This window comes from Pterocles gutturalis, unplaced genomic scaffold, assembly GCF_000699245.1.
Source record: "Pterocles gutturalis isolate BGI_N339 unplaced genomic scaffold, ASM69924v1 scaffold43689, whole genome shotgun sequence".
In the NCBI taxonomy this organism is placed as follows: domain Eukaryota; kingdom Metazoa; phylum Chordata; class Aves; order Pterocliformes; family Pteroclidae; genus Pterocles; species Pterocles gutturalis.
In genome coordinates this window covers 49147-64999 of record NW_010132248.1, presented here as the reverse complement: position 1 = coordinate 64999, position 15853 = coordinate 49147, and the positions used below count along the sequence as shown (strand labels likewise).

The window sequence follows — 15853 nt, the reverse complement described above, 5'->3', positions numbered from 1 at the left end:
TACATAAAATCAAGAAGTTAAAAAAAAAATGCATGAAGCAAACAGAGCAGAATTGCCAAGTAGACTTTTTTTTTTTTATTTCAGGGCCCTCCAGTCCCTGACCTGCTAGTCCTATTGCAACTAGGGAGATTGGAAAGTTTAAAACAGATCTAAAAATGTCGTTGCCATTTCCCAAGCTAAAAGCAATAAATTAAGATTATGAAGAAAAACAGGTGGTTGTTTGGATTCTACATAGTCATCTTCACACTGGGTGGGGAACACCTTTTTTTTCTAGACAAAATGAACCCTCAACATAAAAGAGCCATACGATGTGCCCGACACAACCTACAGCCCACTTCAGCCAGTAATGTGGGGACAGAGGATGTTGTGTATTTATGAAATGTACAGCATTTCAGAGAAAAACAGTGCAGTTACTTTGTTGATCAACACAAGACCATCTGGAAAACAAGAAGTTCGCTTGTATTCAAACAAAAATCCCCTGTAATTGAAACAAACAGAAAAGGATTCCCCTCCCTTCTCACTTCCTCAGTACTGTCTGAAATATAACCACTACTCAACATCTGCTAATTTTAAAGAACATATTTTAAAAGTGTTAGTTTGGGGAACAGCAACTGATACAGAGGTTGAAAAGCAGCTTAAGAAAATAATAGGTTTTCAGCAATTTAAAAAAAACCAAAACACTCCCAATGATGACTGGCTGAAATTTTACAGACCTAGATGCCTGAAGGAAGGCTCCTACACCTGTATTCAGGCAAGTAGGGTTGAAAATTTGTGCCTGCATAAAAAGTTCAGACAAAATTATTTGTAATTCAGCTTATTTTAAAAATACCAGGTACAAACACCTCTGGACGTGAAATCCCAGTTTCAAGAGGAACCTGGCATCACTGGTGATTGCCTAAATTTAAGTGTCAAATAGCATTTTTCTTTGAAGTAGTACATCTACTTTTGTAAACACTATCCACAAAATTAGCCATCTGTACTTGTTAGCTGGGTAAAATATTTACAAGTGCATCCCACAACAAGCAACTATGTACAGAGATTAAAAAACTGAAGTACTAGAAGTTGTATATTTACAAAATAAGCAAATTATTGTGAAGAGAAACACAATCTTCAGCAAGAGCAGGGAACGGGGGCACGTCTAGAGGTCAGCGAGTTTGGCAGTGCCAGCAACACCTGCTTCCACCCTCTGCAAGAAGCCTGCAAACACCACTGCAGTTCAGAGCCTCCTGCAGAAGAGGATCAGTACTTAGTAGTCACTTTGGGCCTGATCCAGCAGAGCACACCAGCATGCACTTGGAGATCTGAGCACAAACGTTTCTGGGGGAAACCATCAGGACTTTTCACATGCTCAACTTCCTAATGCATCCACAAGCGCGTTGCTGGATCAAAGCCATACTGCAGGTGCCATAAGAATGCAGCTTCAGTGTCTCTGTTTGCAGTCTCTTGCAACATGTTAGAGCAATGCAAGGATACCTGACCACCACAAGATTGACATAACGTGAACACGTTGCCTCGCACATAAGCTGGCAAGGGGGAAGCAGTTTCCTGAATTTATGCAAAGATAACCGCTTCGTGCTCTCCCAGATGTTACCCTCTAATAAAAGACATTGATTTCCACATGACTTTGCAATAACTTAGTTAACCTTGCGAAGACTGCAAGCCAATTCACAGTTGAACAAAAACTACTCCAATTTCTCTCCCCTCCCCCCATCCCTGACTGCAACTCTTCCTAACGTAGGTCCTGGATTATTTTCTGGAACCTTTTGATGCTGAGCTTTGCACTGGTACACTGGAATATATAAAGGCTGGGTTACCCCGTGGGGGCTTCTAATCACCTTTGTACCGAACTGTGAGAAACCATATTCTTTTTGTTTCTATTGTGACAATCTCTTCCAAAGTCCTTACTTGGGCTTTCTCTCTCCGAGCTACTTCGTCTTAACCTCACTTGCTCTTTGTTTTCATCACTTTCTGCTTCAGAGTCACTCAGCTCTAAGTCAGGACAGTACCCGTCGTTGTCCTGGTACGGAGCACCTTCAAGCGTCTGCTTGCTCCACAAGCGATCTTTTGTTGCAAGTCTTCTTGCTGGCTTTTCACAGCACCGGAGATCTTCCGTGGTCCTCACCAGACTGTTGGTAGCCTCTTTAAAGGACCGGCTAAAGTGTTCTATGGTGGATTTTCTGAAACTGCTCTGGCTGGCCAAGTGAGCCGTGAGCACGGACTCTTGTTCATAGGGTGTCTGGCTGGAGCTGTCCCTCTGGCTGACATCTCCAGCCCTGCCCATCAGACCGTTGGACTTGGCCGCCAGCCTCGAATTCTCCTGCTGCAGCCGCCCATTCCCAATGGAAGACTGTCCATGCAAAGCAGCTTGGAGTGCTAAGGGCTTCCCGGACGGCTGGCCCCGGTGAAACTCCGGCAGCTGCATGGGGCCAGAATCTTTTACCTCGCTCCGAGGCTTGCCAATCCCTGCCAGCAAACCATTACTTCTGCTGTCGTGCTGATACCTGGAGTAAGATTTTGCTTTAATTTCAAATGATTCCTTTGACATTGGCACGCTCCGTTTGCTGTAAACAGTGCTGTTGTTGTCAGGAGAAAGCGGTCTGTTGCCAGGCTTCAGAGAGTTATTTTTGCAATCTCCTAGTGCTGATTTGGGCATTTTTAACTTCAGAGTGATCCTGGGAGGTGGGTAGAAGAGTGTGTTCTCTAGTGCACTTGACAGGGTATGGCCTACCGGGGAAGAGGGGGTGGAGGTGAAGAGCAGAAGAAAAAAAGGCTTTTTTAGAAGAGCATAATCGTTTTGTTATCTTTAACAAGTTTTATAGTCCATTAGAAGGTCATTCAACAGTAAGAAGCATTTGCAAACAATTAGCGTGAAATTATTTTAGGACACTAAATAGAAGTTGGGCTAATGAAAACTGTTCCAAATTATCCACCGTTTTAGAATTTAGGTAAGCATGTTAGCATTCCATTAAAAACAACAATGTGCCCTTTCTACAGGGCTTTAAGCCAGTGAAGTGGCTAAGTTTTGAGATATGACTGAAGTAGTTCCAAAGCAGCTATAAAAAAGGTTCATATTCAGTTTCGTATGGAGAAAAAACAATGCTTCAAACTGAGTCTCAATTTGGATTTAGTTCAACTCTCTGCTTTGTATTATAAAAATCTCTACATTTTAGAAGTCTTTTCGCCCCAATATATTAGTCTTTATGATATTATACACATACAGCATCATTGCAGAGTAGCTATCAAGCTATTCTAATAAGCATTAAAAAAGCATTTTTATTTGTAAAGACACAAATTTAGTAGACATCTCTAGTAAAATGCATTTACACAGAACTAAAGTGCTTTAAAGTACTGTTGCTTCCACAAAGTACAGTCTGATCTAAAACAGTTCAAAAAAACCCCACCTTGTCAGTACTAATGAAGCTTATGTACGTTTCTGGGGTAGACAAAAAAAACCACAGAGACTTCCCTCTAGATTGATCATGAAAAACATAATATGTATCTTGAAAGAACAGAGAGATCTTAATTTCACATGGAAGAAATAGCTGCCTTCCCTATTTAAAAAAAAATAAAAATTAAGGGTACTGTAATACGTACTCTTCCTCTTTTCAAATGTTGTGTTCTTTATTTCACAATGGTAGCTATAAAAATGAAGGGCAGAGTGGGTTTTGGTACATCAGCATTCCTAAGCAGTTACTGTTCACTACTAAAAAACTCTTTTTGAAGGAAGAAGAGTAACTGCAGATGGCAGGCTAAGAAATGCCTCTTCATGCCGTTCATCAAGCATGCAAAGCAACATGAGAACAACAGCGATTCCTATCAGTCACTCTCCTCTTTTGCCTGAAGGAACCATCTACTGACAGCAAGCAAAACACCTTCCCAGCTGCAGAGCCAAGCAGCAAGTGCAGAGCTTGCTGTGGGGAAACAGTACTGTAAACCAGCAGCCAAGGACCAAAAACCTAGAGATCACCACCAGCTCATTTCTGCTACGTGGATGCCATAGCAATCGATAAGTAATAGGCATATACCAGAAAGGGCCATGAAAAAAAAAAAAATCCAAATAAATATTTTAAGAGATTAAAAGAGTTTTGTGTGTTGCTACTTTCGTTGACTGTGTACTTGAATAAAGTTTTTAAAGGTTGATTTACAACGTTAAAAACACTAAGTAAAGAGAACACATTTTTTAGTTTAAATACAGACAGAATTTGTAAATGTTTTACATTTATATGATTACCTGCAGCAATTTCCTGATTAATGAGCTGGACTTGCAAATTGAAGACCTGTTCATGTACTTTACTGTGAGACAACTTCAGCTTCTCTCTCCTGCTTACCATATAGCAGAGATTTCTTACCTACAGAGGAACAACAGGAGACTTCATAGATAATAAAAAAATAAATCCTGACACATTAAAAAAAGTGCATCAGCAGCAGAATTCAAATAACATGATGTGCAAAATCCCTTGGCAAAGTTCTTGTGAATATAACGGAACATATGTAACTATGAATTAAAAAGATATCCTGGAATTTTTTTAATTGCCAATTCAGTGAATGCCTTGAATATATTCTGCAAGACAGCAGAATGTATTGTAATCTATAAGAACGGTGAGCAAACGCAAAATTGCAGTCAAAAGAAAAGCAGGTAATTTCTAAGACTTGCTTGGCTGTAGGCCTGCTTCCACTGTATATGACGCCAGTGATGTTACTGTAGACAATACTGTATTCTCCCAGAATTTGTCTGCAAAGTGTTTCATAGAATTATTTTTAACAGCTAGACTATGCTTGTTTCCCCTAAAATTACTGCAACATTTAAAGTAATATTTTTTACAAAGCTGCCCAGACCTGGCCTGTCTGGACCAAATTTAACATACAGATCATCTCTAAAAGAACACTCTGGCTTCTTGTGCAATGTACACATTTTGACTGACCCATTTAGCAGTTTCTATTCAGACTCCATTGCACTGACTCACCAAGTTCAAAAAGGCCACGTTCAAGGTCTGGCACACAGGTCAGGGCAATCCCCAATACCAGTACAGACTGGGGGATGAAGGGATTGAGAGCAGCCCTGTGGAGAAGGACTTGGGGATTCTGGTAGATGAAGAACTGGACATGAGCTGGCAGTGTGCGCTTGCTGCCCAGAAAGTCAACCGTGTCCTGGGCTGCATCAAAAGTGGAGTGATCAGTAGATTGAGGGAGGTGATTCTCCCCCTCTGCTCCACTCTCATGAGACCCCAACGCCTGGAGTACTGTGTTCAGCTCTGGGGCCCCCAACATAAGAAGGACATGGACCTGTTGGAGCAGGTTCAGAGGAGGGCCACAAAGATGATCAGAGGCCTGGAGCACCTCCTGTATGAGGACAGGCTGACAGAGTCGTGGTTGCTCAGCCTGGAGAAGACAAGGCTCCGAGGAGTCCTTATTGTGGTCTTTCATTATATGAAGTGGGCTTATAAGAAAGACGGAAAGAGATCAGGGCTTCTAGTGACAGGACAAAAGGCAACAGTTTTAAATTGAAAGAGGACAGATTTAGATCAGACAAAGAAGACATTTTTTCCTGTGAGGGTGGTGAGGCACTGGAACAGGTTGCCCAGAGAAGCTGTGGATGCCCCATCCCTGGAGGTGTTCAAGGCCAGGCTGGATGAGGCTTTGAGCAACCTGGGCTAGTGGAAGGTGTCCCTGCCCACAGCTGGGGTTTCGATGAGCTGACTTTCAAGGTCCCTTCTGACCCAAACCATTCTATGATTCTACGTTCCACATCATTGTACTTTCATTATTTGTCTGAGTTTACAGCAATATTTCCACTTAATGTAATTAGAACAGGAAAAGGAACTGAAAGTTCTCGATACTTAAAAGAGCTTTCAGAACACAGAAACAGCATAGGGTCTGGTTGAAAGATACTTTCAAACATACTTTCCCCAGCACTCAACTCCATCTGTTCAGAACTAGAACCTCTCTCCTCAGAAAGGAAATTCCAAGATTCCCAAATTTATAGTCATCCCAAGATATAACTGAGCAGAAAATGCCGTTGCACAAAGAAGTTCAGAAACTTTGAAACAGACATTTCAAACTATGAATTACCTCTACTCAGAGTAAGTACATCAATTTCAACAGAATTTGATGTAAACCAACCACTCCTCAAAAAGAGTCATTGAAATGGTCTCTTGAAAATCACCCCAAAATCCCAACTTTCCATTCAAAGCGCATTAGGGATTTTTAATTTTATTTTTTTTTAATAAGGTTCCATATCCAATGTGGTCCTGGAAAAGGAGGTCTGAGATTGATCATGACTGGATTCAAGACAACAGTTACACCGATGATTGCAAATCCTGGCTCCAATACTCATCTCCTAGCATTTTCATGTTCTTCTCTCCCCAGTATTGTTTTCCCTTTTCTTAAAGCAGTATTTTCTCTCTTCTGCTTTTCCCTCCCCTCTCCTCTCTGGTGTCCCCAATATCACATTTAGCACATCTGCTTTACTTTGTTAGCTTTTTTACATTCACTACTTATTTCTGAGCACTTGAAAACTGCGGGTGATCACTAGCCAACAGGACAAACTAATGGGCAGCTTCCAAGTGGCAACAAGCCTGGCTTCCTCCCCCATCATCTGGCAGAAAAAGGCACTCTGAATGCCTTCCTAATAAATTCCTGCTCTGAATTTCGCTGAAGGACTCCATCATTTCAAACTACCAGCTAGCCGCTAATCTGAGAAGAGCCCAGCTAGCTTCTGATAAAAAGATAACTTCCTTTTCCTCCTCAGTAAAACCACAAGCAGTGGTAGAGCTAGTGGGTTATTTTCAGATTGCTAACAAACCGTAGCACCTAAGGCAGCTACATGCAGTGAGAGCATCCAGGTCAAGAGTGAGAAGTGATTCAGCCTGGCGGCTACCTGGGACTAGCTGACACCAGCAGGCTGGTGAGGAAGAGAGGTAAGACTCTTGAATCAGATGTCACAGGAAGTGGTATGAGTACAGGGCCCCATTATTCTTCTGTGCACGTGGAGTCAAAAAGTCAACCATCTAGGATGTCACCTATTTGCCTTCAAACGATGAGGGTGAAAAGCTCTGCTTTAACACATTTTCAGGATTCTCCAAAAGCTTAATGCACACTCACCAAATAATATTTACTGCTTTGCCTAGGCAAACTTATTTTTCCAAAACCAGAATTGGCTATATCTACCTTTCAACCGCAACCATTACAAAATGCCCTTTTAAGTACTAATCCAGAGTCCTTCCATCCCAAGGCAGGAGATAAGAAATTGTTAAGCCTGCTCCATTCCTCCACTGTTTGCACTTACTTTCATTTAATAAAAGTAACTTTTTTTTGTTATTGAATCTGTATCACTAGCAACTACTACAGCTGGTTCAAATAAATTTCTCTAATATTTTTAACATTTACTCAATGGAAGTTGAAATCAAAAAGTCAATTAGCAAATATGTCCGCTGTGCATAGAAACATGCATCTTAAAATACATAAAGGAATAACCCCTGAGCAAGTCAGGAAGCAGTCCTTTCACACTGGATGTTGCACTGGACTGAGAAGGGACAGTTCCTGAAAGTCTCTGCACCAGGCAATGCAGCATATCAAAAGATCAGAGTTGAAATCCTTACTTTTTATTTTTATTTTTAAAATCAAACTGTGCTTCCCCCATTCCCACTTTTGTCCATGAACAAAGACCTTGCTCACCTGCAAACAGTTTTTCAAAACTTTACCAGTTAATTCTTACCCTCTCTAGGTCCTGCCTCAAATGCATGAACATCCTCATGCGAGTATGAATGCTATCTTCTTTTGGCTGCACCAAGCCATTTTCTTCATCCTCCTTGGGAGGAAACAATGGTTTGTTAAAGTTACTTTTTCGCTTTAATTTCCAGTAATTGTAGATGAAGTCTACAGCAAGTTTAGGAAGGCCCAGTTCTGCTGCAACATCCTCCACTTTAACTAGCGAGTAAAACTCTTCTTCCAGCTCTCGCAGTTTCTGGGCTCGCAAACTGGTTTTCTCACTCTCTGTTTGCTTCTGGTCTGACACGCTCTTGGGGTGCTCATCAACATCAGGCAGCAAATTCTGTTTGTTCTTGCTGTGCTTTAGACAATACGACTTGAACTTAACCTCATCCCCGTCATCCAGAATAGTCTTCATCTCTAAGCTATGCTCAAAGGCACAGGTGACATGAAAAGCAGTGATGCAGCTTTTCACAGAGCACTACAGACAAAATAAAACAAAAAACCTCAATCACTAACAGTAGCAACAAATCGGGCAAAAAAAGAACAGAATTATCTCAATTACATGAAAGTCCATGTCTACAAAAACATACTTCCTAAGCACTCTTAAAACATCTGTCCATCTCTTCGAAGCTGGTATCACCCAATTTAGTATGTTCTCACTTGAAGACAGTGTTCAACAGAAGGACCTTTCTATCCATCTCTGACCCACACAGTAGCAGTCCTTACACATCTCAGTCTTATTGAAAAGAAAGCAACTCAGACTAACTCCTGAATGTCTGTGCTAGTGAACTAATTTGATAGCAAACAGCTATGAAAGAGTAGGCATCTATCCAACAATCATCTGCATTGTAAAGCATCTCTAAACACAGGAAGAATAAAATGCAAAACTGAAATTAGCCTTCTCACATAGACTCATGAGTCACCACAGGACAAGTACATACCTGAATGCAAGCACCAGTTTTCAGTTTGCATAAACTGCACACTAAAGCCCATCGACTTGGTGGAATATGAGACACCTTTGTGATTGGCTCCATCCTTTCTGGGCAAGCAATACTAACCTGTAAACAAAAAAGCAGCATGGAAAGCAGTTATCAAGACAATAAAAACAAGCTCTCCATTAATACCAGAAGAAGAAATATGACCACACATTTATCTCGCTGCAAGAATTCCATGTGTCCATACTTCTTAGCAAGGGACCCTGAAAGATCCCACATGAAAATAATATTGTGGAATACTGCTAGTTTAACCTGGTTGCCAAAGCTGCAACTCTTCAATTGAGGCACCTACAGCATGCCTTGTTATGGAACCAGTTGAGAGACTGCAGTAGTAAGCGATCCTTACTTCCTTTCCATTCTGTTTTTTTTTCTGTCCTACTTTAACAGGTCTAACTTAAAAAGCACCAAAATAAAAGCTACTCAGAACAAAACAGGAACACTTACACTTACCTGAAAAGTTTCTCCTGGTACAATAGCTACTCCTGCCAGCTCACAATTTGGGGCAGAACCAGATCTATCAGTCAGCAGCCAGGGAAAGCCTCGCTTCCCAGCTCTGCCTCTCTACTGAGCATTCTCAATGCAAGAGGTGATTCAATACACTTTCCTAACTACAGATTGTATCAAGTATAATTCAATAAAAAATATAACAAACTTCTCTTACTGCAAAGCACGGTATATTCTCTTGTGCCAGTTTTCACATACTTAGTCTGGATGATCCATTTGTTTCTGGTAGACCAGATTATGGATATTAATACTAAAAGAAAGAAAAAAATTCAGATAAGCACAGGATACCTTCTCCTATTCTTTGTTATAATAATGTCTGCGTATCCATTGTGACAGAAATTTCTCAGCTGCCTGTTGTCCATATTGGGAAACAAGGACTGTCCTCCATAATCTGGGCACCAAAACAGATATATATTATCTCCATAGGAATCTATGAGCCACTCCTGACAGGAGGGACAGGCTTTATCCAAGGGCAGAAACAAAAAGCTGGCGAGCTCTGAATGACCAACATGCAGAACTGGGCCAGAATGAGAATGGCACAGGGCAGAAGATTTCAGTGAGATAACTGTCTCCAAAAGCTTGGATTTTGATGCTTACACAGCACTTTTTGAATTTAGCAGTTGTGTGCTTTGAAGGGCTACCTGCCTGAAACAGAAATACAATGTTGATTCTAGCTAAGAAGATCTCCACACTTTCTATGAACAATTCACCTGAACATAGCAGACTTGTATTTCCAGTGGTGGGATAGGGGCATCTTCTCAATGGGGTTAGATCTAAGAATTCAAAGAAAGGAGGTTCCTAGGTCATGCTCTGTGGCACTGTGAGGCCAGAATAAAGCTGATTCCTTATAAAAACAGTCAAGACTGAGATTTGAAAAGCATTTTTTTTTTCCTAGAAAACTTTTAAGAGCATTATGCTACAGTAATTGTCATAGATTACCTCCATAATAAGACTCTTCTAGGAAAATCCAGGTTATATGAATGAGTTTAACATATGATAATTAAATCATTAACTTTACAAGAACCAGTAGCCTAAGCTGAATTTCCTAGCTTCCCCTTTGGGGTACATCAACAATCACTTGATGCACATATTCATTTTAAAACCTGCTTAATCCCAGAGGAGGAAAGGCTTTGCTTCAGTAGACCTCCTCTGTGAGGTAGACTTATCCAAAGAATAGCAGTGCTAAGCTAACCAAGTCCAAGAGTCACAATTGCTATGCTCAAACTGAGTACTGTTGCCACTCCTCATCATTGCATTGCTCTAAGGATCTTTTAAGTAGGTGGAAAAGACAGCTTTGCAAGAGATTACTTGGTTCATAATTTCCACATTCACTTCCAATTTAAACTGTTGTAGCCTCCCTATAAATTGGTGGGAAGGGGACAAAGCTGTCCCTGAAGTGCTTGAAGGGTTCCACAAAACCATGTCCAACACTCTTAAACATCATCAAATGCAGGTTTTTTGCTTCCAAAACGAAAGACACTTTCATCAACCCAACTTGACCTTGCTCAAAACAGACCTGGCTACAAAGCTGCACAGGTATTTCTGAAACAATATTGTACAAAGATTGACTGCAATTCTCATCCCAGTTACCACTACACTGAGAGGCAAGACTTGATTATATCAGCTTGTCAGGCTGCCCATATTCCTTTCAAATATAAAGCAGAATCTTCAGTGAATTTTTCTGTAGACTGAGTAATACTAGCTTTCCACCATGCTTCCCAGCAGGAGCTGGGAATTGACACAGATGTTCTCCCTGTTACTCTCTGCACCTTTTAATGCTCACCCTGCTTCTTCCCCAGAGGAGACATATAAGGTCAGGAAACATTTATGTTGGAAATACTGTCCATTCAGTGTGTAACACTGCCTGTTTACAGTACCCCACTTTGTAAAAGCAAAAAGAGGCGCTTACAGAGTCAGGTGTGGTTTATTTATACTGGCCTCATGCTGCCTGCATGTTTTTGCTATCGAAAGAGTGGAGTCAAGGCAAAGTCCGTTAGAACTTTGCGGCTCACAAGGGATGCAGAGAGCAGAGAGACCAACCTTTTCATTCCCCAAGGTATCCCAGGACAGAAATGATCCATCTGCCATACCATGCAGCTGTTTTCTCTGTTATTTCTTAATCTTGTATCATGTTACATTTTCACTGCTGTACTCTGAAGAAGTTCTAAGAGTGGAAGAGGGTGAAGAAAATGGGTTTTTGAAGCCTCTTCTCTGCAACGGTTATGCACATGAGCTGCCATCTCGGTTGTCACCCTGCTGTCCTCTGCTCCCCTGCTAACCTGCCACCAGCAGCTGCATAAGCGTGCAGTGATTTGCATCAGTGCCTGGGAAGGGTGTAGCCCAGCAGCTGGAGCACAGCCACTCACAACAGCAGCTAAGGATAACCAAAATTTGATACCCTTCCAGTTCTAGCAAGGAAAAATAACCTTCTGTTTCAGCTAACACCACACTGATTGAGGAAGGACGCAATTGTAATGGGTTATGTAAGGCAGAGAAGGACCTCACATTTCAGAAGACTTGGTATCAGTTTTCTGGTCTCACAGTCTCCTTTTTTTTTTTTTTAAAAAAAAAAAAGAACACCTTTCAAGAAAACATGAGAGAGACTGTGTGTTTACATTAAAAGAGAATAAAGGCAGAAGAATAAAAGGAAATACACCAATGAGTACAAGTAGAAACCTTCAAACAACCCAATCAGTCAACTGAGGGTCAAAAAAGCCTTTGGACAGCATTAGCTCAAAAGGAAGGAAGGGAAGAAAAAACATTTTAAGACAGTGCTAAGTGAGTTAATGAAGGAAAATACCTTGTATATTTGCCTGAAACAATGCTAACCTATACTTAGTGACTCATGAAGTCCCTCTTTGAGCCTTTTACCACAAGGCACAGACATGTTTATGGCCCATTCCTCTCTCCATTCTGCCTTGCTACATTTTGTTAGGGCCACAATGGGAAATGGCACTGACTTTATTATTCATCTGTTTCTTTTTGGGGGGAGTTCCAGTGTGCTGCTGTCCTGGGGATAAGAAAAACAGGTATATGAGAACACACATTCTCCCCTAAAGTATCTATCCCTAGGTCTTCAAACTCTGGGCCTTTTTTGTCCCCCACAGCACTTAAGGCTATGGCAACTCTCCAGACAGGAACTGACCCGCCATTTTAGCAAAGATTCCCAAAGGCTTCTCTGCCTTCTCTGGTGACTGAACTGTTTTACAAGTGACAACACAGGAGATCAAGAGAGAGAAAAGATCCAAGAGGCATTCCCTGCCCCTGCTGGCAGATGTCACCTCCTCACTACGCGTGACACACTTGGCATTGGTGTGGAGGGAGGAGGACGTGCCCGAGGCCTGGAGTCACCACCTGGGCTGTGGGAGCAGCTGGATTCGAGCTCTCCCACCTAGATGCTCCCCAGGCAACTTCTCTCCCTCAGCTGGAGGGAGGTGAGCAAGTGGGAAAGCAGCGTGTTCTCCCCGCCCTGCCATCACCTGCTTCCCAAACCTGCTGGCTCCTTTTCTGCTGGCGAGAGCATCAAGACAACCACATGCAGAAAGGACCTCTTAGGAGAACCAGTCTGCTTAGAGCTAGGAGAGCTTCCAGCCAAGACACTTCATAAACACAAGACGAGAAGCCAGAAGTTTGAGGGTTTTTTTCGGTTTTGTTTTGTTTTTTTTTTTTAAATTGTAAAATAAATCTTTTGGTTTTTTTCTCAACTCCTCTCTCCTTAAAGGTGGAAGAGACGCCAAGAACTACAAGCAGGTCTGAAAGAAAAAATGCAACTGCAAAGGTAACCTCCTTGAGAAGCAGATATACGCCTGAGACAGAGCTAGAAATTACACATTGCATCTGGTTGCTATGCTAAAAAACAAACAAACAAACAAAAAAAAAACCCGGAATCTTAATATCTTCCTCAAAGTTTTGCAAACATGAGGCCGGGCTGCACTTGGGAGCAGAAGGTTCAGAAAATAAGGCATCCATTCCCCTGATGTCACGGTGCCAACAGGTCTGGCTACCGCATCACCTTAAACCACCCACCTTCATGGATCTGTGGATCTTAGCAGAAAGAAAACAGGAATATTCCATGTACAAAATTAAATGCAGACCCCACCTATACACAGCTGAACGTTCCAACTTACAGAATTATAATGTGATGCTAAACTAGATTCAAAATAAAGGAAGAAGTGTAAAGCTTCATTATGAAACTCTCTATATATGTACGCACAGATATATCAAAACAGTCTTTACTTATAAAATATAACATAGAAGATAAAAAAACCCCTCCATCTCCTCAACTTTTCAGAAAAAATTTTGTTCAAAAAAAACTTTAACTACAAATCTTAGAATCCATCCTACACAAATAAAAAATAAGAGAGTGGACGTATTCGTGCAAATGATACACCTAACTGAGCACACAAATTAATGAGAAAATAAGAGGGACAATGAAGCTGCAGCTGTATAGTGAACATGAGCTTACATCAGTAACCCTTTTAGCAGGTCACTCAGATACCATAATGACATCAAGAAGTGATTGCTGAGTAAATGGAGAGGACAAGGTGATTAATTAATGGAACATAAGCTGGACACTCTCCCAGTCCTCACAGACTGCGCAGATTCATCAGAATAAAGTTCGGTATTAAGCCAGACAGATACCTTAAATCATGAGAACATAAAAAGGCAGAGGAGAGAATGAGAAGGAGGAGGACAAAGATGACTCTATGATACAAACGAAAGAGGCAGAAATTAAGTTTTACCTCTGGAATCCAGAGAGCACAGCTCACATGTGCCCACTTGGTCCCTGTCCTGGTAGCTTTCATGGCACCTCCTCTTTTGGGACACAGGAGGCACTGAGGATGTATTCCCAGGACGCAGGTGCGACACAGCCAGCTCCCTTCAGGTACTTTTAAGATTCCATAGCACGCCTTGGAGAAAAACAGGTATTGAGATCATTGTGCTGATATGATTTCAGACACAAGCATAAATATTCATACAGAGCAAAGCTTTCAAGTTCTTAAGGCACAGTTTGGCCTTTACTTAATCCTTCTCTAATTTCTTTACCTTAAAATGAGTCAAGTGATCAGAGATAAAACAGCCTCTAAAACAATGCTTTTTATGCCATTTTGTTTTTAAAATGTGTGCTGGTATTATTTGTTTATAGTGTAAAACATCCCATCATGACCGCACAACACCACTGGTGTTAAAAACCTTTGTCTATGCTTTTAGTGACTTTTAAATTTCTCAAGCAAAAACCACAGGCATTTCTTTAAACTAGCTTTTGCATCTAATCCTTTTTTAAAATCACAATTTCCTACCACTAATAACTTTAACATAATTGTATTTAGATACGAAGGGCTATGACGTGTTTTGACTGAAGACCATTTCCTGCAACAAAAAAATTAGCTTTGTGGTTACAGTTCTGTGAACTGTTTGTTACTTCAAATATTTATATAATATTGCAACAAAAATTACAGCATATACTGAAATTATGAGGTGCTGGGCATAACTATTTCCCGAGTATTGCACTGAACCCCTCAGAAAATCAGAAATTTCTCTTAAGTTTTGCTAGGTTTGAAACCTAAAAGCGAAAAAGAAAAAGAAAAAAGTTGTCTGCTTTCCGATTCAAATTCCTATCAGTTCTTAATGCCTAACTAACGTCTAATTCCACTCAACTGCTCCAAATAAAAGCTTTGTCAAAAGGGTGGCTTTCAGAGGAAATCCCTCCATTTCTAACACCGTCTCTAGGAACAGTAACACTGAAAGCCTCAACAGAACAGGATCATTAGCTGTAACTAGTCTTGCAGAATAAAAGCCAGTATAGAATTCCCACACTTGCCTTCCCAGCCTTCTGATTATAAGATCTCAGTATTTAATACGAAGTGATATCATAAAACACTGCACATTTATGTCAGGCCCGTAGAAAGGGGGACTTTCCTGAATCAAATTCTGCAAGACTAACCTAAATGCTGTTTTGATGTGATGACTGTTGTAAAAACCCAACAGGGGGAGCTGTAATCTAAATTTTACAAGTGATTTTTTTTTTCTCTTTCTAATACTGAAGCAGAAGTGGCATTACATCTAAGATCGTATTTAGGGGGTTGAAATGGATTGAAACTATTTTCTAATTTAATCCAACTAATGAGTGGAGGAGGCCTACACTACTAAATCAGTAATATCACAATGTGTTTGAGCCAGCACAACGGCAGCACCGTGAAGAAGGAAACCTCTCGCACTCCTCTTCCCCCTCACCTCCAAACTGTGTGATAACAAACAGACCTGAGGCTACTTGGTGAATCAGGGCCAATCCAGATTAAAAACCAAATTATTTTTGTTGGTGGTGGTGTTAGAATTAGCTCTAGCCCAGACACGCTCCCCAGTTTGTTTCAGACAGACCTGACATGGGGAAGTGTCAGGAGCAAGGAGGCAGCAGGCCATCAGCTGAAGCTCAACTGTCAGCAAGCAACCACAAGCTTCCAACTGCAAATTCATCATTATTTTTGAACAGGCACAAGCAGGGGCTGAAGCAGGCAGCCCAGCTGCAGTCCATATTCCTGTCACTGGCCGCGTTACTGGCACTCAGGCTCACGTGGCTGCTTCACGCAGTGAATCAGATCAGGAAAGCAGCTGGGCTGGAAGCCAGCCCACTGCGAGCAGGGAGA

At 41.3% G+C, this 15853-nt stretch overlaps 1 protein-coding gene across 1 annotated transcript in view; it reads right to left on the bottom strand.

Annotated features, from left to right (window-relative positions):
* Positions 1-1831: 1831 nt before the first annotated feature.
* JADE3 (jade family PHD finger 3) overlaps positions 1832-15853 on the bottom strand; it is a gene marked incomplete at its 5' end in the record, with an annotated part of 29031 nt that continues 15009 nt past the window's right edge. The window contains 5 exons of the mRNA XM_010080840.1: positions 1832-2724; positions 4232-4349; positions 7715-8188; positions 8652-8768; positions 13952-14119. Of these exons, the coding sequence (XP_010079142.1) occupies positions 1832-2724; positions 4232-4349; positions 7715-8188; positions 8652-8768; positions 13952-14119 (1770 nt within the window). The remainder of the gene's footprint in view (positions 2725-4231; positions 4350-7714; positions 8189-8651; positions 8769-13951; positions 14120-15853) is intronic.